The sequence below is a fragment of the Chiloscyllium plagiosum genome, unplaced genomic scaffold (assembly GCF_037043375.1).
Source record: "Chiloscyllium plagiosum isolate Xiang-an unplaced genomic scaffold, Cpla_swu_hap1 HiC_scaffold_20, whole genome shotgun sequence".
NCBI lineage: Eukaryota > Metazoa > Chordata > Chondrichthyes > Orectolobiformes > Hemiscylliidae > Chiloscyllium > Chiloscyllium plagiosum.
In genome coordinates, this window is record NW_028270158.1 from 17,675,648 (window position 1) to 17,698,662 (window position 23,015).

The 23,015-nt window shown below is 37.0% G+C and overlaps 1 protein-coding gene across 2 annotated transcripts in view; it reads right to left on the reverse strand.

The window, feature by feature from the left end:
- Positions 1 to 23,015, reverse strand: part of parn (poly(A)-specific ribonuclease (deadenylation nuclease)) — a 131,712-nt gene that overhangs the window by 61,908 nt on the left and 46,789 nt on the right. For both annotated transcript variants that reach the window (XM_043711927.2, XM_087997700.1), the window contains exons 12-18: positions 22,030 to 22,086; positions 20,260 to 20,337; positions 19,107 to 19,150; positions 18,882 to 18,924; positions 17,177 to 17,252; positions 15,343 to 15,453; positions 14,023 to 14,092 (exon numbers count right to left, since the gene is read on the reverse strand). In XM_043711927.2, the coding sequence (XP_043567862.2) occupies positions 14,023 to 14,092; positions 15,343 to 15,453; positions 17,177 to 17,252; positions 18,882 to 18,924; positions 19,107 to 19,150; positions 20,260 to 20,337; positions 22,030 to 22,086 (479 nt within the window). The remainder of the gene's footprint in view (positions 1 to 14,022; positions 14,093 to 15,342; positions 15,454 to 17,176; positions 17,253 to 18,881; positions 18,925 to 19,106; positions 19,151 to 20,259; positions 20,338 to 22,029; positions 22,087 to 23,015) is intronic.

The window sequence follows — 23,015 nt, forward strand, 5'->3', positions numbered from 1 at the left end:
TCCTTCCCTAAGTAAAAGGAAGGAGTGAGGACTGCAGATCAGAGTAGAGAAGTGTGGCATTGGAAAAGCACAGGTCAGGCAGATTCTGAGGAGAGTCAAAGTTTCGGACATAAGCCCTTCATCAGGAATTCCTGATGAGTCTTCAACGTAATCAATGATAGCTCCATAATCTGTTTATTGAGAGTAGCTTTCATCTTTATCAATTACTAACTCAGTCACACCCATGAATCACAAACAGCATCCAAGTTCAGCAGGTAATAGGGGAGGCAAATGGATTGTTGAGCATTATTTCAAATGGAATGGAGTAGAGAAGTAGTTTTGCTGAAACTATACAAGGCACTAGTTAGACCACAGATGGAATACGGTGAACAACTTTCAGCCCCTTATTTAAGGGGAGCTATTTTGGCATTGCAGGCAGTCCAGAAAAGGTTCACTGGGCTAATACCAGGATCTGGAGGACTGTCTAATGAGGAGATGTTGAGTAGATTAAACCTGTACTCTTTAGAATTAAGAAGAGTGAGAGATGATCTTTTGAAAGAAAGATTCTTAAGGGACTTGACAGGGCAGATGCGAAAAAAGTAGCTGCTCCTTGTGGGAAAGATTTTTAGATCAGAGGGCATAATCTCAGGGTAAGGGTCACCTTTTAAGACACAGATGAGGTGGAATTTCTTCTCTTACAGTGTACGGAGTCTGTGGAATTCTTTACCTTGACAGCTGTCATTGTCTGGGTTAATAAACATATTTATGTCTGAGATATATTTTTATTTCGCAAAGGAATCAAGGGTTATGGGGAAAAGGCAGGAAAGTGAAGTTGAATTTTATTAGACCAGCTGTGATCTCACTGAATGGCACAGGAGACTCAATAGGGTGAATGGCCTATTTATGCTCCTACATCTTATGGTCTGGTATGACTAAGCTACCATTTCCTCCTTCTCTCTCTCATTGTCCAAATCATGGGGAGGAGAAGAAGAGAAACTAAAAGTGCATGCATGGACACAGTCTGGATAGTTTGATATGCTGTTGCGTTGAAGACTTGAGTATTCAGCAGCCATATTTCCATTTAGCTTGGGTATTACTGTGCAATTGACCTGTAGGACTTGAGACCACAAAGGGAGTTGTGATGACAGCACATAGTGGGGCTGCATGATGTTCCTTTAAACATGAAGAGATTATAACACTAATCATTTGCAAAAACAGCAGAAAGAAGTCAACTTTCAAAAGGGACCCATGCAATTCTATTGGGGTTATGCAAAATGCCTGGGGACAATAGCTCAAAATACAAAGCTTGCTCAGGTAAGCAGGGACAGTGCAAGTGGTAGGGACAGTACTGTATTAATTTTCTGTCACATACACATACCTGTAATAAAACATAAAATACCACATTAGGAAAATGTAAACCACATTGGTGTCAAATAACATACCCTCACATACCACTAAGCATATCCTAGAACTACAGTAGAAACTGTAGTGTCCTCTCCATCTGGACAATTAAAAAAAAACACTCAAATTTTCATACTGCAATGGAATCTTCAAGACTACTATATGACAAACTCAACAGTTAAGTCAACTATATGATCCTCAGACAAAAAAAGTCAGCATCTTCCCTCACCATCCGGTGAAGTTTCAAAATCTGGTAGCAAATTTGTTACAGTAATTTGTGCAACTTCAAAAATCACTTGAAATGGTGCAAAATCAAAATAAGCACAAAATAATTTTTGTGGACTTTACAATAGGAAATCTCACATTTTCAAAGTCTCCCTATACTAGGCAAATTAGTTTCATATTTATGACTAATATTAAAGATTTCTGCTACAGCTAGCACAACCACACCCAACTCTTGGAACATAAGACCTGGCAAATAAGCATAATATACATCAAGTAGGGACTTGCTCAACTACCTCAATAAAATGGGATCATTTACTTAACAGGTTTTATTCACCACTAGATTTTAGAACTTGATAACCTATATTAGTTACTCAACATCAGTTACTTTGTTGCACATCAATAAGTCAAAAGGAGAGAAACTAATGCAAGGCACTGAAAACACCAGAGAAGTTCAAATTCAAATGTGAGGTTATATCCTCCTTTTTTTTTATATAATGAAGCGGCAGTGTTGATACAGTAAGAAAACTCAAGTGCTGCTTTTCACTAGAACCTTTGCTTAGATTAAAAAAAAACCTCTCTTAAAAATCTTTCTTCCAATGTCAGAAAGGTTCAAGGATCAATCCCCTTTCATGGCTAACTTGCAGTAATGATCACTTTTCAGTTTTGGACTGGTATGAACATTTGAATATTTTTAGATTCTAAAATGATAAAAAACTACTTTCTACGATCCAAAACTCTCGCATCCTTTGACCAAAGCAGAAGAGGCTTTGAGTTTCCTGACAAGGTCAGGAAAAAATTAGATTGCTCTGCTCTTCATTTTACTGCTCAGATGGGCAAATATCCAGTAATCCGACAAGAAAAATAAAGACTCCATAAGTCATCATATTGTTATGAAGTAATATGATGCAAATAATATTTCAGAAAGATTAGGTGGACGCAAATAGAGACTGAACATTTTGGCAAAGGGCACTTGTTAAGAAAAAAGGTACTGGGTACAACAGCAACAATACTGCACCTGCAAGCTAGCTCAGATGGAGTCACACAGTCTGGAGAATTTTCAGAGAAAAGTCACACAGCCCCAATAGGGATACGACTGTTGCATTTTGAGGGAGGGACAGAGGCCTGACCGAGAAGCAGCAGTCCATAGCTCAATTGCTCTTTCTTTCTCCTTTCAGCAAACAGAGCCAAACATCCACCTTTATACCAACAGCTTTGTTCAGAATAGCCTCTGCAAGCGGTAGAAGCGAAATGACAACGTCACTAATACAGACACCCAGGTTCCCACTATGGCAGATCAAGAAATTTGAATTAAAGATAAATTTGAAATGAAAAGCCAACGAAGACCATGAGATCACTGATGGCTGTCATTAAACCAAAAAAATTGCATTTGATTTACTCGTCATTTATGGAAGGAAATCTGCCATCCTTACTTGGTCCAGTTTACACTGGACTTCAGACCCATAGCAATGTGATCAACTCTTGATTGGCCTTTGGATTAATATGGTTTTAAGGGGATTATGGTTTACAGGAAGGCAGCAGGAGAATGGGGTTAATAAACCTATCAGTCATGATCAAATTTGATGGGCCAAATGTTGGACCGAAGGGTCTGTTTCCATGCTGTACATCTCTATGACTCTATGGCTTAATTCTGCTCCTATATCTTATGGTCTTAAGGACGGAAAATAAATACTGGTCTAGCAACATCCATATCCAATGAATGAGTAAAATAAAATAAAATCAGCATCATTTGGGATAATCCACGGCTTATTTATTATCATGATGTTAATTATTACTTGGTAGAAATACTTTACTGAAAGTAGCATTCCAGAGACTCGTTTAAAAAAATTCTCCTCCTCAGATATGTAAGGCATTAAGAGACGGGGATTTTTTAAAGAAAAATTATAGTTATGTATTTGCATTATCCAAGTCTCCCAGTCAGTCAATAAAATAAATTTACAGTCAAACACAAATAAAAGAGTACATAACTCTTGTTGATAGTCACCAAAAATGATGAGGAGGAATTGTAACAAGAATTTGGATTTATTCAAAACTGACAGGGCACTTCAGTTTCAAGGCACAATTTCCATTATTACAGCAGCAGCAGCAACTTGTATTCATGGAGTATTCTTACCATTTAAAATGGTTCAAATTCTTCACAGGAAGATATTCAAACAAAAATTGACAAAGCTACAAAAGATAATTCTAGTCACCAAACGCCTGAAGTGGTAAGCTTTAAAAGGTACATCTTAAAAAGGAGAAAAACTAGAGCTAGAGAGAGATATTATGTATTCCAGAGCAAATTCAAAACTTGGGCAGCTAAAGGCAGATTGGTTCAATAATGAAAACCAGGGTCAAGTAGGAGACCAAAGTTGCACAAGTATAAAGACAACAAATGGATCATATGTTGGAGAATGGGAAGCAGTCGAAGACTGCAATAAATACCCTACTCACATGAAAAACAAACCTTCCCCAAGAGGCAAATTCACCTCTCAACAGCCTTCACATTAAATATTGATCTGATCTAATCAGAGTTCAGAGCCAAATCAAAATTCATTTCAAATCATGGGCTTTAATATCACGAAATAAATCACTTTCTTAAGAAGATAACCAAACCCAAGCAGGTCAGTAGCTACAATGGTTCAGTCTGCTTCATAGTGGCCCATTTGGCATCACTGGAGGCAGTCAAACAACAGTGTCCCACTGACACCCTATGACCACTCTGTACTCTTAAAAAGTGAATAGAATCTGATTTTTCCCCAAACCCTAAGTGGAATTACACAAACTTGAGCAATTAGCTGAAGTCAGAAAATTTACCTATTTTTAAAAAAATGAACAAGTTACATATTTACAGGAATAGATAACAAAGCAATTAAATAAATTACAGAGACTCCCACTGTCTCATGAATCTCAAACCCTACTCTAGCTGAAGACTAAAGGTCAAGTAATGAAATTAACTGTTAAAATACTTGACACAACCAACTGTACATTCAAAACAAAATTTAAACTCATGCTATGGATAGCCATTCACTTATCTAGCCTTAGTTGACATTTTGAGTCTGTATCATCTGACAGGAAATCAAATTTTATTCAGCTTCAGATTAATAGGTTAACTGTTAGCACTTTTTTTACGATCCTTTAAAAAAGTATGAGAATGAAGACTCCACTTACCAATTCCAGAAGCAAGAGATAGGAAATAGTGTTTTTTAATTCTAAAAAAGCTAGGAGAATTTTCTTTTTTCAAGATAACTTCACTCAAAAGTGAATTAGCTTGCCTATTAGACTTTCTTGAATTGTACAAATAGACAGCGTTCTTTTCTACTTTAAAACCATGCATAGTGGGTATGGTGGCACTAGTGCATACTTCCATTGATATGCAAGTACTTCTTCATAGAACGATCTAATCAAGTTATTCTTAAAACACCCATGCAGCCTGAAGCTCAAACTACAGGCTGATTATTTATGATGGTGTATGTGTTAAAATGCAAAACAAAAAGTGAAACTATATTCCGAATAACAACTGAATACGTTAAGCAAGTGTGCTGGAACTGTTTTCTGCATTTGGGCACATATTGCTTTCAGTGATATCAGGGGGAAGCAGAAGCTACACGAAAGAGAAAAACAATATCCAGACAAACGCAATCCAAAGAGGTACAGGTCAGGTGAATTGGTCATGCTAAATTGCCCATAGTGTTAGGTGCATTAGTCAGGGGTAAATATATAGTAGTGCAATGGGTCTGGGTGGGTTACTCTTCGGAGGGTCGGTGTGGACTTGTAGGGCCAAATGGTCTGATTCCCTACTGTAGGGAATCTAATCTATTTTACTGTAATTAAAATGTTAAGGCTTTTTATTTCCAGGAATTAAAAATAAATACATTTCTCATGGTAGATGCTGTGCTTCCATTTTTCAGGCATTATTCAATTCTTTAAAATGATAAGATATTAGAAAGGAAAAAATACTATGAAGTGGAGGATTAATTTACAATCATCAGGAGGCATTTAATTTAACATTGTCACCATGTTGCAATGTAATTCATTAAGTGCTGAATGACCAAACAACAACTGTGGCACACTGAAAATCAAGAAACAGTCATGGCAGAGACTATTCAGTGACTGGAACAAGAAATTGCTGAAAAAACTCAGTGGCTCTGGGAGAGAAAGCAGAATTAATGCTGAGTCTAGTGTTTTAGATTCGAAATGCTAACTGTTTCCTCTCAGCAGATAATGCCAGACCTGCTGAGCTTCTCCGGCAATTTGAAATTTTGTTTCAGATTTCCAGTATCCACAGTTCTTCGTATCATTTTCTTATTCTAAGATACTCTACCAATTATTAATACCTTGCCATAGTGATTTTTTTCCCCAAGTTCCCAGTTAGAAAAGCTGATCATACAAATTGCTTTGATAAAGAGAAAAGTCACAATTTCTGCAGAAACTAGTCAGCAACTACTTGTGGTAGATGGTCTAAGAATATCAATATTGCAATTAAGATGTATAAAATAAATGCTTCAATTCTATAATTCAGATTTTTAAAATAAAGGCAGATGATTTTGGTTATAGTTCTGTGAATGTTAACTGATTTTTTAAAAAAGTCAAACATTTGTAACAGTGACCTAAATAGATCAGTTTCAAGAAAGCATACATTTCAATCATGTACTGGACAGGATAACTGTGAAATTAACTTTTTGATTTATTTACACTGCTGAATTTACAACAGACTGGACCAGGCCAGGGCCACCAATTTAGCGTTCAGTTCAGTTTGGGAGAAGATCCATCCTAGCAAATAGGTTTCAGTTTGTGAAGTCTTCTGGTTGAAAGAGTTTGCTTAGAAATTTTCAAGTTGCCAGAACAGAGAATGCAGGTTCAGGCAAATAAAACTGAAAAGTATCAAAAAAAAAAAATTGTCTCAACATGCCAGAGTGAGAATTTGAAAGTGAAATAAGATGATTTGAAATTAGAGAAGTCCATTCAGCAGTCTAATAATATCAGGGAAGAAGTTGTTCTTGAATCTGTTGGTGTATGTGCTCATGTTTATGTATCTTCTGTCTGATGGAAGAGATGGAAGAGAGCATTAATGGGGTGAGAGTGGTCTTGATAACTGGAAGGCATGCTGGAAAATAGAAAGATTTTAAAATTTTTCATAGGATGAGCATCACTGGCAAGATCAGCATTTACTGTTCATCTCCAGTTACCTTGGGAAGGTGGTGGTAAGCTGCCTTCTTCAATCATCATAGTCCACGTGGCATAGTAGGAGAATATCATGATTTTGACCCATTGTCAGTGAAGAAACAGTCATATAATTCCAAGTCAGGACAATGTGTGTGAGGGTTCTCATCCATCCTACGCCCCTGTTTTCTGCTAAGTGGTAACGTGCTTAAGATTTGGAAAGAGATTTGGCAATGCAGCTTTTAGATGTTTCAAACTCTTAAAATCTCTTCATTAACTGGAGTTCCTGCTCACACCAGTTATTCAAATGATTGTTGTAATAAAATACAAATTCACCTACTGCCTAGTATGTGTTTGGCTGAAAAATCCTTATCAATTTTCTCTAGAACAGACAAAGGTTAAAGGGTTGATTTGATTGAAGTCTTCAAGATATTAACAGTATAAGAGAGTGCAGATAAAGACAAGATAAAGTATTTCCACTGGTTGGGGTTTCTAGAATTAAGGGCAATAGACTGAAAGCTAGGGCCAGACCGTTCAAGAGTTATGTTAGATAGCACATCTACACAAAGGGTGGTAGATGTGTAGAACATTTTTCCACAAATGGCAGTGGATGCAGAATCATGTTATATTTAAATCTGAGATAGTTAAATTTTGTCATGTAAAAGGTATTAAAGAGATATGGGCCAAAGGCAAGTATGTAGATTTAAGCCACAGACCAGTTATGATCGCATTGAATGGAGGAAATGGCTTCAGGGGCTGAATGGCCTACTCCTATGTTTAATGGTTTGAACAAGCTACTACCCATTTGAGTTGAGTTATCAAACAACATTGATAACACAATTCAAATTCGTCACTGCTTTGAGGATAGGATGTGAAAGTAAGGAGAAAGATTATACTGGAAGAGAAAAGGATTGAACAAAACCATCTTTGTGTACCTGATTAAAAAAATCTTCAATCATAAGCCTACGTGTTCAGTCTAATTTAATCACTGTGTCAATGAAGATGAAAACCACAGAGAGCAACCTCTATTCTTTTCAATGTTGAGTTTTTTGAAGTAACAGAGGATTGATGAGGGCAGAGCGGTAGATGAGATCTATATGGCCTTCAGTAAGGCATTCAACAAGGTTCCCCACAGGAGACTGGTTTACAAGCTTAGGTCTCACAGAATAAAAGGGAGAACTAGCCATTTGGATACAGAACTGGCTCAAAGATAGAAGAGAGAGGGTGGCGGTGGAGGGTTGTTTTTCAGACTGGAGGCCTGTGACCAGTGGAGTACCACAAGGATTGGTGCTGGGTCCACTACTTTTTGTCATTTACATAAATGATTTGGATGCAAGCATAAGAGGTACAGTTAATAAGTTTGCAGATGACACCAAAATTGGAGGTGTAGTGGACAATGAAGAAGGTTACCTCAGATTACACCAGGATCTTGATCAGATGGGCCAAATGGGAAGTGGCAGATGGAGTTTAATTCAGATAAATGCGAGTTGCTGCATTTTGGGAAAGCAAACCTTAGCAGGACTTATACACTCACTGGTAAGGTTGTAGGGAGTGTTGCAGAACAAAGAGACCTTGGAGTGCAGGTTCATAGCTTCTTGAAAGTGGAGTCGCAGGTAGATAGGATAGTGAAGGCAGCATTTGGTATGCTTTCCTTTATTCATCAGTGTTGAGTACAGGAGTTGGGAGGTCATGATGCGGCTGTACAGGACACTGGCTAGACCACTTTTGGAATATTGCGTGCAATTCTGGTCTCCTTCCTATCGGAAGGATGTTGTGAAACTTGAAAGGGTTCAGAAAAGATTTACAAGGATGTTGCCAGGGTTGGAGGATTTGAGCTATAAGGAGAGACTGAACAGGCTGGGGCTGTTTTCCCCGGAGAGTCAGAGGCTGAGGGGTGACCTTACTGAGGTTTACAAAATTATGAGGAGCATATATAGGGTAAATAGACAGACTTTTCCCTGGGGTCGGGGAGTTCAGAACTAGAGGGTGAGAGGGGAAAGATATAAAAGAGACCGAAGGGGCAACTTTTTCACACAGAGGGTGATACGTGTATGGAATGAGCTGCCAGAGGATGTGGTGGAGGCTGGTTCAATTGCAATATTTAAAAGGCATTTGGATGGGTATATGAATAGGAAGGGTTTGGAGGGATATGGGTCGGGTGCTGGCAGGTGGGACTAGATTGGGTTGGGATATCTGGTCGGCATGGACGGGTTGGACCGAAGGGTCTGTTTCTCTATGACTCTATGACTGGTGGGAATAAAACATTCTCTTCAAATACAAATTTAAAAAAAGACTGGCAGAGATATAAGCAAATAAAAATATTGTTCCACTCCACATCTTTTTCCATTCTGCAAGTTGTGATTGAAAGCTACATGAGAGGATAATTATTAAAACAATCATGTGCCATTGGCCACCAATACCATTGCTAGGTCTGTATAGTTCACACCGATATTTACTAAATGTCCCCCTTATCCCCATCCACACTAATATCCACAGCCATTTCAGTAGCAGCCAAATGTCAGGATAAAACCAAAATATACAACTTTAAAATCTCAAACAATGTGAAGGCCTACAGGCAGGATGAGGCAAAATATCTTTCCAATAATTATTAATTAATTAAGGGAATTATATAAGTGGAAACTTAGTCTAGTTACAAGGCATCCATGTGAGAACATGTAGGAATAAATATCATACCATCTTCCTTTCATAATAATTAGTACCTTCTTACTTTAATCTTGGATATCATGCCAGTATTAACTAATTGAGTAAGAACGCAGCAGCAGTAGCTGTTATGACTCTACTATTGATTTGCAAGGTATTTGTTTTTCCAAATTCAAACGATTCTAACCAGTGATAATCACTGCAAATTTGATCACAGATTACTTAGTAGAGTGAAAGACCCTCAGCCACCTTATTCAAAACACATACCTGGTGTGACTTAGGGAAAAAAAAAGAGTTGCAATGAACACAGAATTAGCATTTGAAAAAAGTTTTAAAACAAATTTGACGGAAGCAAATATGGCCCAACAATCAGGATGGTCATTCCCCTCAGACAGAAGCAACCGAATATAAAGCAAAGCATTAACTGCACAAATCCACTGCGCCAGATTAAAATGATCTGGTAATGACAGTGGAAACAAAATACTTACTCACTTGCTCTGACAATTAAATCAGAATACATGGTGTGGTCCAGTGTACTATACCTTACTGCCATATTAACTGCATCTCGAAAATCAAATCTCTTCACTAGTTTTGAAAATGGCAAATTCCTTGGAATACCTTAAGCAGTTTAAAAACAAGATATTCATATTGTGTATGATACACTATATGCATGTCATGAATTGACATAAGCAGTCTAAGTGACATATGTCTCACTCATAATATACTTGATAAGACTTACCCATAAAAAAGAAAAACTTGCCTGCTTTAAAAAAAAGCTGCCTGCCCTTCTGTGGCCAGTCCTTCATTACATCATTGCTTGTCACCCATGATTACGTATACAGTCTTACTGGCAATCTTTAAAAAGTTACTCTCATCCACTATGCACATTTGTATTTTGATACATTCGTTGATGCTGCATTTCTCTGCAGAACCACTTCAAATAGCTCAGCAAGTGGTTGGAGAACTCAGATTGTCTTGGTTCTGTACTACAGTCTGGAGTCTGTTTCAAAACAGGATTTTGTACTTTCCAAGTATAGTCACGGTCAGCATGCCAAGACATGCAGCAGCCAATTTGTGCACAGCATATTCCTAGAAACAACAATGGGATAATGTCTTGATAATCCGCTTGTGTGATACATATTGGTTAGGACACCAGGAATAAATCCCCTGCCTTTGAAATTATGCAATGGGACCTTTCCATTCAGGGAAGGCCTTGGTTTAGTAACATCTAAAAGGTGGCACCTTGAAAACACACATGTTCTGGAGAGCCAACAAGCTCCTGACAAAACACTTAAGCCAACTTAACCACAGCTGACAAATCTTGAAGAGGGGCTCAAACACAACAAAGAGTAACGTGTTGCGAATCAGCAAAAGGAATCTAGCATTCATTCCAGACTCAGTATGCACACCACCCAGAATCAAAATTCACTGGACAGCAGATGACCATCACCACCCCATTCTTGCTGTAGCACACAATGCTACCATAGGACAGCCAACTCCAAGGTAACCATTAAAATCAAGAGATATGCAACCTTACCTTAAAGCGGTAGAGAATTTTAAGAACCACCCTATCATACTAGTCAGCACTCATAGGTATTTGAGTGATTATTTTTGCATTTTTTTGGAATATACATTTTACTTGGTCAACTATAACCCACAGCCACCCACCACCATCCTTTATTTCCTTTTGTGCATGTAAGGCCAACTACGAATTCTACAGAAATAAATTTTTCCAACATAACATTCCTTTAACAGAAGATGTACTACTGTGCTATTTTCACAGTAGTGAAGCTATGGTTTAATCCAACAAAGTTCCTCTTGCTCTTGTTGACAACTTACTGTCAACCCATTATTAAAGATTTTTGTCATGTACTCACAATTTAAATTTACACTTCAATGACAGTTCAAGTAGGACAAGTTTGAATGCTGACTGAAAAAAAGCCTACATTCAGCAACGGGCACACATGACCTAGTGGTAGAAATCAAGAACCGGAAAGTTCACTTTAGGCCACACAGATTCACATGGTCCAATAGTATCTGGCTATGGAACACAAATCAGAAATTACTACTGTCTTGTTCAATGCTTGTAGGGGAGCATTAAAAGGAGCATATGATCATGAAATGAAGGGAAGAGAAAAAAAGACAGTGAAAAACACAAAAAAGATGTTAAAAAAATTACTGGGGTAACAGATCATACACATTAAACGACAGCTTCAGACCACTCTGTCCTCCTCCAGGCCATCTGGCTAAGCTTTAATAATTTCTTCTGTGTGCAATTAAACAGAACATTTAAAGCAATTTCCGAGGGATACAATTCAATGGAGGTCAGATGATAAACTATTGTATTGCATTTGACATTTCAAATGATTTTTGGATTGATTTTAATAGATAAAAAGAATATAACAGCTTGGTCAGTTTTCATAGATGTACAATTTGGACTAGTAATTATGAAGTCACCATTCAAGAACAAATGCCAATCACAAATTGCCCCTGATAGCAGCTAAGAGTCAACCACATTGCGGTGGGTCCAATGTCACACGTAGATCATACCACTTAAAAACAGCAGTTTCCTTCCCTCAAAAAGGATATTAGTGAACCTGATGGATTATTCCAACAAACTGGCAAAGGTCATCAGATTTTTACTGAATTCAAATTCAAGCATCTGCGATGAAGGGATTCAAACCTGGGTCCCAGGACTTTACCTGGATTAATAGTCCAGCAATTATGCCACTAGGCCATTATCTCCACTGAATATTAAATGGACAATAGAATGGAATAGATCCAGACATCATTTACAATAATTTGTGCTGCAAACTTGAAAATAGAAGAGTTGCATTTATGTAGTGCATTACATGACCAAAGAGTTAAAAGCACTATACATTACAATACTAAAATGAACAAAGATGTTGGCAGTCAACTTGAAGACAAATTTCCACAAATGTGATAAATGACCAAGTAATCTTTTACAGTAATACTAGCTGGCATGAATACTTGCCAAGTCAGATCCAAGAGTGAAAATGATTGTTAAAATGCAACTTCATTTCTTTTCAAGCTATGAACATCAAAACACATTACGTACGTGCTAATGTACTCTCATTTAATGCAAAAGAAACAACTCTTAAACAAGAAAAATAAGCCTTATTAAACAAGACAAAAAAGTTGGAAGTTTTCATTACATATAATCACAATAGAATTCAAACTATTTCTTTTACCCTCGCAATACCCTTACAAATCACCAAACACAAGCAAAGACCACCATCTCCACACCAAAGCTTCTCAGTCTGACAAATGCAACTGGTTTCCTTCAGGGCATTCTTGCACATTCCCTGGATGTTGTGTCTTCAGCTGATACTCTTACTGAGATATTTCATATAAACTGTCAATTAAAAACCCAACTTCAGAACAAATGCATGAAATTAAACAAAGAACAGCAGATGCTGGAGATCTGAAAAAAACAACAGAAATTGCTGGCAAAACTCAGTAGGTCTAACAGCACATTTGGGGAGAAAGCAGTTATTACTTCGAGTCCGATGACATTTCATCAGAAGTGCAGTCCTGTGAGCTCAGTTTCTAGCAGCCTTCTAAGGTTCTTAGTAGAGAATTTAGCATTTCTGCATCCACCCTGACACAGACATTCACTGAGTGACTGACTCTCTTCTAGATTTCTTTGGCTCAGTGGGTTCCTGCAGTTCTTTTTCCTTCTTTCTTCCACAAACCAACTAACCCTCATCTCTTCACTTCATGGAACAAACAACCTTGGAAAAACTTAACAAGCCTCCAGACCCCTCAGCCCAAGCTCTCAAGTTATCTTCGAAATGAAACTAGAAACTGGTCTCTTTTCTTGAGATACCAAATATAAAATTAAAAGCTTAGAATTGTTTCTTCACAATTGAGGGACAAATATTGGCCAGCTACTAGGAATAATCCTGGTCTTCTCCAAAGTACATTTGTTCTATCTCTCACATCCATCCAGGATGGAAAATGAGATCCAAACTTTCCTGTGGCTTCAAAAAAAAAGCACCAGGAAGTGCAACATGTTCTCTGCATACACTGGAGAGTCAGCCACAATTTTTCCAATCAAGTCCTAGATTGAGACTTCCACACATGACCTTCTGATTCCCAGGCTAGAAAGTTGTACAATGCCTGCGTACACTGCCATTATCCACAAGGGTTAAATCTGGAAAGCCTGTACTTGGCTACAAAACAGAAAAATTGACCTGTGCTGTTTTCCTCAACTAACATAGACCATTAACACCCTAGTAAAAACAAAACAAAACTGCAGTATCGTCATTTTGCACACCTGCTCCTTAAAACAATCAGATTCCGCATGCCTCACATGCCCCAACAATGCATTAGTAGTTTCACTTCATGCGTCTCCAAAGTAAGGCTCCCTGCTATTCCACAGCAGCACTGAGTACTTACTACCACCTGTTCCCACCATAGTTCCAAACCTGCAAGAACCACACAATAAGTAGCCTGAAAGAAAATAGCAATTATGTTGCATTAATATCCCAGAGAAATTGCTGCTTTGGCCACATCTGCCATTAATACAACACAAAATGTTGAAATAAGCAAAGTTATAATAAGAAGACTTACTTGTTAATAAAAGGTTCAACCAGTTTAGATTTGGCAGGAACAAAAACTTTTGGAGGGCTAAGGAATGAACCTAATTTTAAAAAAAGAGAAAAGAAAATCTGCTTTAAAATACAACAACTAAAATTGTAATATATTTATTCCACTTTAAAACATCTTAAAAGTAGTTAGCAAGAGCAGAACTGCCAAAGAAAATAAATGTGCTATACTGACTCAGAGGTAGTTTTCATGACTAATAAACATTCATTTCCTCCATGTAGCAACTGCTCCAATGAAAGCATTCAAAATAAAAACGGACAATAACAAATCCCTGTAATAACTCAAGACTTATAACATGAAACATCTCTTTCCTAAGTTTGCTGAGATAGAAAGTCAGCAATTATCAAGTCTCCTAATACTCTCCTGCATTTAAATCCTTGGGCCTAGGTTTAGGATATGTCTCCCGGCTCTCCCCACAACATCTTTTACACAACACTAAGTGTGTCATATCAAAGCTTTGCGTCACTTCAGAACCACAGAATTAAAAAAAAGATCATAAATATAAATGTACTTTGGATAAAACTAAATCACACATTATTACAAAGGGAATTTAAATGTATTATAATAATTAGTCAAACGGATTTATTACTGTACCATGTAAAACTATTCTAGATTATTCAAATTGGTCAGATAGCTAGATAATCTAGATTGCAAGCAAAAGGAATCATATACCTTTTAACACTTAGAATAAGGAGACTTCACACCATGATCTGTAAATTGAGAACTTTCTACATCTAATCAATGTGAGACATTTCAATTAAATATTTCACACCACAGTTCAAAACATAACTGTGTGCATACACATAATTACATTATAATTAGAAAGCAGGAGACAACAGCTTTGCTTCACTTGGAGGTCGCCACTGATGATGTTACCTAGCCAGATAATGAAACGTCTAGATATCAAACCTATAGCTCAGCGAGCAAACCTACACCCTAAACATAATTACATATCATCGTATACCATAGGTAGCCAACCTCCTTGATTGAATTGCAAATCAGCTATTTCTTACAAACATTAGCAAGTCACAGGATGAACACATTTACAAAAAAAACTTAGGAAACTATCTGCCACATAGTCTATATTTACATAATTAAAAGTGCAATTTCTCTCTGCTCTTTCCCTTCCCCTTGAACTGTAGGAGCAACATTAAAATTTCTAGCCAAATAGGCATCAGAAGACAAATTCTGAGATCCAGATTTCAGCAATTTTGGATCTCAAACCTACAATCATTCTGGTGTTCAAAAACTAGTTTTAAACACAATCTCTTCCAACATCCATACCTAGATGATTTGCCATTGAGATGAAACACAAGCCAGTTATATATGCATCGTAACCAGCTTCATGTAATTGTTCCGAGGCAGTATTATAGCTTGGAAAACCCTCCGCACTTTCTGCAAAAGACAAGTAAAAGTTCAGATCCCAATATGACGACTTTTTTTGTTGTTTTAAACAGTTATGAAGCAAAACCAATTCTAAAATAAAAAGATCCTGTCAATGAAATGTTAACATTTCCCATCTTACATGGAGAGTGACGAATATTCATTTCTCGCCGTTTCCTAAATTATACACTGACAAATTATCTAAACTGGAAATGGGCAGTTTTGTAACCAAATTTAAAGAAAATAACCAAAAACATGTGTTCCATGTTTTGAAACTGCACTTCATATTATGATATTGAGAGTTGATAAACCTAATATATTCTGTTCTGATGTTAAACATTAACAGCTTGGACAAGCCAAAGTTTGAACACTGAAGATAAATGTTTATAATAGATTATGACCACATTGCAGTTAATATAGGTTGGGATGTGGAAATTGAGAATGTCAACATTAACAATGACAACAGAAAGACAACCTACAACATAGCCAAAAAGAGACCTCATTCACCTGGTATACTGTAAAAGATTTGAACTCTGTCATACATGGTCAACATAACTGTTCAGTTGATATCTGCACATCAATGCAAACCAATGATGGTGGAATGTTTACCCAAGAAAAGGGAGCAAGGCAACGCTAAATGATATAAGCCAACATGTAATAAATGGATTATAAATGACTCATGACATGATCCTACATTCAGTTCATCCTCATTACTTGATTCACAAACCTTATAGTCCAAAATAAAATGCAAATATCTATTTTACTTTGGTCCATGGAAGGATAGCCTATATCCCCATATCAGTTATTCAAATTTATAGGGAGCTGCTTTCAAATGTCTTCAAAAACTGTGCCTATGGTCTTGCCCTGTACCTGGGAAGGAAGTTAGACATAATGCTACATAGTTTCAATTGCTATTTGATGGAGGAATTTGCAAATTCTTGTATAATAAGTTTAAGTTTTGGCTTCCAGGCTAATAACTCAAAATATTGAAAGATTTCATGTAAATTTTACAACTCATATACTTGATGCACAGACTTATCCCAAGTTACTTGAAACAAGAATATACCACATTTTCCTTTCACGAATACTTCCCCATATATGTTAAATTAACCAATTGTTCCACAAGAAATACAAACCTGAAAATTTGTCTGTATACTTAAGTACAGGAAAATGTGTATCTAGGTTGCTGAATAACAACAACAACAACAAAAAATCAGAGGTTTGCACTTCCTACTAATTGGCACTGAATATTTTTCTTCATGAAGTTTCAGATTTCAGAAAACAAGTTTCCTTTATGAAGACATCTACATATGATTTACAAAAAAGATAAGTGGATTGAAATATAAAGCAGCCATAAAAAAAAGTGATATTGGAAGGGCCCTTGCTTCACTTCCCTGCCAAGATGTAATCAGCATATTATTTGACAGCATTAATTGTTTTTCTCCAGACACTATGCACAGACAAGTTGATAATCTGAAACAACAACAGCAATTGCTGGCAAAGCTCAGCAGGTCCAGCAGCATCTGTGGAGAGGAATCAGTTAATGTTTCAGATCCAGTGACCCTTTCCCAGGGCTCTAAGTTGAAACAAGCACAAGTTAATAATCTTCCATTCCCACTCCAGCAAAACAAAGACAAATTTCAATCTATTATAATTCAGTGTGCAAAAGTACACGTGGTGGTTCATGAAGGAACAAGCAACTTTATGAAGACTACGCATCAGGTGTTCCTCTTACCAACTTTGGGAGGTCTGAAAGGTGCCTCTTTTAATCGTTTTTCCAGCTCGGCAAGAGGTGTGTTCATTATCAGTTCCTATAAGAAAATAGGAATCTCAAAATTTCTGAGGAAAACAACCTTATAATTTTATCTGAAATGATAATAACTAGTAGTTCAGTATTATGAAGGCCTCTGAATGCTTGTATTGTAGATTTCGTAACACAGTTAATTCCTAAACTCCAAGAGGAAATTCCCTACAAGAAAAAAGGGGAAGATGGTGTATTTTTAAGACTTGGATTTGCCCACACTGTTTGTATACGACTTAGTGGTCAACTCGATCAAGAATAAATCGGACTGAAAAGCAGCAATATCATCAGCGCCAATCTTATCAGGAAATGTGCTGAGACCTCTAAAATGAGAGGTGCAGATGATTTTCAATGAAAAATGAGGGAAACATGTTTATTGAAATGGGGCTAGGTAAGTATCGTAAGGAGAATAAAATCACAAAATTGAATAAAGACTTATCTCCTTCATCAAATGGCTGTTACATCCACCTCTTAAAAACTGAGAGGAAATGGCATTCCAAAGAAACCGCAGTCTAATAACATGGTGCCAGACTTCAAAGTTTTTGACAAATATTCCAGGCAAAATGTTGCTATTTAAGTTTAGAGCAACCTTTTTAACAAGAAATGTGAAAGCTCGTAATGGCATATCCTCTAAACAACATTCTGTAAATGGACTGACCTATGGATCAGTTTTGAAACCTCTAAATCTTTCTATTTGCATCAACAGAACTGCATTCAAAATGCCATACGTTCTTGCTGTCATTAAAAGATGGTTTCACATGTGCAGAGCCTCAACTTGTGTTGCCCTCCTGATGCACCAATATCAAAGCCCGGTTAGTATCAATGACACATGCACAGGTGATGTTATTACACAAGTGCATTCAAACGTTCAACGAGATCTGATGAATTCTATTATTCTAAACTGACCCTACCCAAATGGTACAGTTATACTGCTTAATTCATTAATCATCCAACAAGAGTATGAGAAATAAAAAAAGAAAGACAATAATTTTTCCTGATGCCAACACTCCATCTAGTGACTAAACTGAGAAACCATGCAGCCAGTAAAAAAAAACTTACTGTAAGTACTCAGAATATCACATGAGCATCAAGCATCACTTTCAGAAATAAATTCTTAGTAAAATTGTGCAACTTTCAACATAACATGTTTTTAAATCTAAAATTGTTGGCAATGAAGGAAACAATTCATAAAACTTCATTCGATTTCACAAACTAGTTTCATTCCAAAAGAAAGATCAAAACCAGTTTTTCCTTGAATCAATACATAACTACTTTTATTCTTTGATTATAGTCTTTATTGTTATTTTATTAACAAGTACAATTTTCTGAACAACTCAATTTGGATAATCTCTACTGACAGTCACAACTAGAGCAATCGGAGCAAGATGTGGCAACGGGTTTTGTGGCATTGACACTCCTGTTTAATTTCCTTTTATACAATCCTGGAAATGTGGTCCAACAGCATGTCTGAGCTGGCAATTTTCCAAGTTGGTACATACACAAGAGTAATGTCATAACAAACCATGTGGCTTTACATTAGCTCTAGAATGACTAATGCCAGCAAATATGGTCTCAGCAGGACAGTATCTTCACAGTTTAAAGAATGGTAAGTATGTTCAATAAAACACAACCAGTTTACCTTAAAAGGATGCGTGCTTGCCATGAGTTTTGTATCAAGAAGCCTTTGTACAAAAAAGACATATGATTACATCAGAATGTGAGGAATCAAGGTAGGAATCTCCATACAGTTTGAGATAATATTCTTCTCAAAACTACAAATTAATTTGCCAAATTTGGTCATTCCATCTCTCCCCTTTGCATATAGTATTCAAGTTTAGAGGAAACACAACTATGTTCAACTTACCTTGTAAAAACACTTGTTGTAACTTCTTTAAATTCATTCAACTCCTATTTTGAAAAAATATTTGAACATTTAATTCAAGGAAGAAAACAAAATGCATACCACCAAGTCCCTGAAAGTTTTATTCAGACAGGCTACCAGAATATAGTAAGCGGTTTTAAAATTTTGTCATCACACCAGATAAGCTGGTTTTGTTGGCGATCTATCCACACTGCTAAGTTTTTTCTCTTTGCTCCTTTGCCAGGAGTGGTTGCTACAGTCCAAAAGGCAGTGGAGCTAATGGATTGAGAAATTGGGTCAAGAGTTCATTGTCACTAAACTCTCAGGCAACACTCATATCCACCCCCCCCCCCCACCACCATTAGCAGGCTCAAGGGACATCAATGATCACCCCTGAATTACTAGTTGCCTGCTCCCAGATGTCGAAGGAAAACAGATTTACGACAAAAGGAAATGGTCATTATTTATCTTTACTATGTAGAAATTTATTGATTTCCATCTTGAATATTGACTGTGTCTGAGTTACCACAGCTCTCCAGGAGAGCAGAATTCCAAAGGTTCACATCCTCCAAATGAAAGGACTCCTCATGAAGAAAGGCACACCTTTTATTCGGAGGCTCTGTGCCGTAATTCTAGACCCATTTAGATGAAGGAAAACATCCAATCTACAGTTGTCCTGTTGAGCCCAGAAGAATTTTGTATTCTGTAAATAATATCACTTTTCATTCTCCTCAATTAATATAAACCCAGTTGCCTCAAACTGTCCTAGTAGCCACCATGCCAGGGATCAATCTAGGTGATCCTTTGTTGCACTCTTCAGTGGCAAGCGTATCTTTCTGGAGGCAAGGAGGCTGAAACTACATAATAATCCTGGTGCAGTCTCACCCAGGCTTTATACAAGTGTAGCAAGACTTAATTACTCCTGTACACCAAAATACTAAATGCTATCATGCGATTTGCTCCTTGAATTTATTATTTCTTACTCTGCACTCTTAACTATCTTTCCACAAAATAATTCTTAGCAATACGTATAATAGAACTGTTCTTACAGAAATGAGCCTTCAAAAATAGCATTCAAGGTTTGTGAACACTTATAATTGAGCCCTAGCATAAACCATAATAAAATCAAGCTCAATTTAAGTAGATAAATACTTGCATTGGGTAATGAACAGAAAAACTGATGAATTGTATGCATGACATCAAGCAGCATGTTATGTCCAACAACCAGTTTACCCTAGAGAAAAAAAGTACTTCGTTTTAGAAAAGGACAAGTTATGACCTGCAATATACATATATTACATTGTCTACAATAACAGTCCATTCAACAAGTCACTGTTCTTCCGGGACTCCCCATATATTGTCATAACTTATTTTTTGTGGGGGGGGGGGTCGGGTCAAGTAAACTACTTTTTGGCTTTTCTAAAGATAATATTACCTTGTAGTTTAGAAGGTCAGCTTGGGAAAATGCGCTTAGAAGTTGCTTTGCACTGAACACCTCTCGCCTCAGCATTTGCCATTCAAACTTGAATACAAATGCAGAGTATAAACTGACTGAACACAATTCTTATCAATGTTCTGCAATAGATGAGCTTCTCATACATTAAGTGTTGTGTTCACACTCCAAAATGAATGAATATGAAACTTCATTGGGTTAGGGAAAAGGTCCTCAAACAAATCTAATTTGTTGAATAACAGAACAGTTATCAAAGTCTTCCACTGACACAAATAAATCCCAATAATTGATCTTTTGAACATGTAGTCAAGCTTTTCAAAGCAGAAATCTGAGTTTTTCAAAAAAAAAAACACATTCTTCCACCCTTCTTAGAGATTATGCCCTGTGCTGGACTACAGTGGTCACAATTTGGTACTTCATCTATCCTTTGTATGAGGTTTATTAGGGAGTATAGGCACAGCTATCACTGGCTAGTCACAGATAGAAGTTGTTACGTTGCACAACAGCTGACAGCTTAAAATTCCTAACCACACACAACTACTATTGTGGGAGATCTCACTGCCAGCAGTTGAACAGGATTTGAGATAAGGCCATGATGCTAAACTAAGTCCATTTCTGCAACACAGCTAATTTCAGTCCACCTCCTGCACCAAACCTCTGCAGAAACACAGCATGAACTACGAGCACTTCAAACCAGAAAAATGGTCTCTGTGGTAGCTCCTAACAGAAGTTTTTTTTTAATTGAACACAATCTGTACGTCTCATAGGTCTCTTGGCTTCAACAGATCATGCGCCACCTTAGCAATTCAGTAACGGAGGTAAAATCTTTATTATTTTCAAACTAACCTTTTTATTTTACCACCAACTAAAAAAAAACATGAATTTGCATGCTGCATTTCTTCCAGAGAGCTTTGTATTTAAAACAAGAGTCCTGCTTTATCATTCATTTATTTGCATAAAAGTCCACGATTAAACTATGCTTCCAACTTGATGGGAAATGCTGCAATGCATCTACACTTTAAATAAACTTTCAAATGCCAACAAACCTACAATATTTTCCACGTGCTGTATCGCTACCAACTTTATGAATACCCAGATAGCTCAGTTTATTTGAATGTGTACATAGCAGACCTTTCTTTATTGATTTTTCACAAAACTGAAAGATATTTCTATAGTGCACCAGAATGAAAAACCAAGGCATTATATGGAAAAACATACTCCGGTACTGCTCACCGGACACTTATACTGGACTTGGGAAGGTTAAATTTGTCATCTTTAGTGGAGGAAAGACAATGCCTACAGGGACACTTGATCACAGGACAATAAACGATGAAAAATGCAGAAAGTCAAAAAAGTTTGCATGGTATTAACTTTTTTTTTAAAAAATGAACTGTACATGGTTAAGGTTTCAAATGGGATTGTGAAAATATCCTGGAAGTTAACTTCAATTCGTAGTCGGAAAGGAGGACTCACCGATTTTGAAACGGCATATATTACTTTGGAAAACCCCACAGCATCATTCATTTCTTCCTGCAAATAAAACAGTTTAACAGTAAAGCGGAGGTCTTGCTTTAAAAATGTCCACATCATTACAATATGGGTATCTACATAGAACAATTAACAATAATTTAAGGTTGAAACTTCTGAATTCCTCTCTCCCAGTTAAGTGAGGTTCTATTGAGCCTTTTGTTTTTAAAACAAGAGACTGCAAATCAGACAGCAAATTAGACCAAGAATAACTGAAATAACAAGAGACAAGGATCTTAGACTTAAATCAGTTACCTCCTTCAAAATTTAATGCACACTGAGTACTTCATTAATAATCCGGATTAATGGATAGTATATGAACAGAATCATATGCAATAAAATCAGATGTTGATTTTCTGTTTTTCCATGCTTTAATTCCAGGTTAGGAGTGGCTCAAATACAGTGTGTGCTTGGAGCACAATACCACTAAGCACTCATTAATTCCCCAAGTTTAAAACAGCGAGTTATGGAAGGCTACTTGGGGAGTCATTCTAGCCAAGTCCAATTTCATGCAATTCAATCAAAGTTGGCAACTAGTGCTCTTGTAGGTGCTTGGTAATGCCCCCACCTCTGAGCCAGAAGGCTTAGGTTCAAGTGCATCTGCTTTAGGAGATGTGAAATAACACATCTGAATAGGTTGATTAGGAAATATCGAAAGTTGGGTACTGGCGATCAGGATGACAAAATTGCGGCCATTTTTCTCCCACCAATCCAGCATGTCAGATACCAATTGCAGAATCCAATTGGTCACCAAAGTGGTAATTTGCTAACTCAGTATAGACCAGTGAAGAACACTGCAAAAAAAATGCAAGTGATCCTGATGCATTCACATGCAGAGAGAATGGCTATGGCCTGACAGGAACAGTACAGTGAACCAGTTTATTTATAGTTGCTAATCTGTATCTCCAGCTTAAATTTTCCCTCTTTTTGCT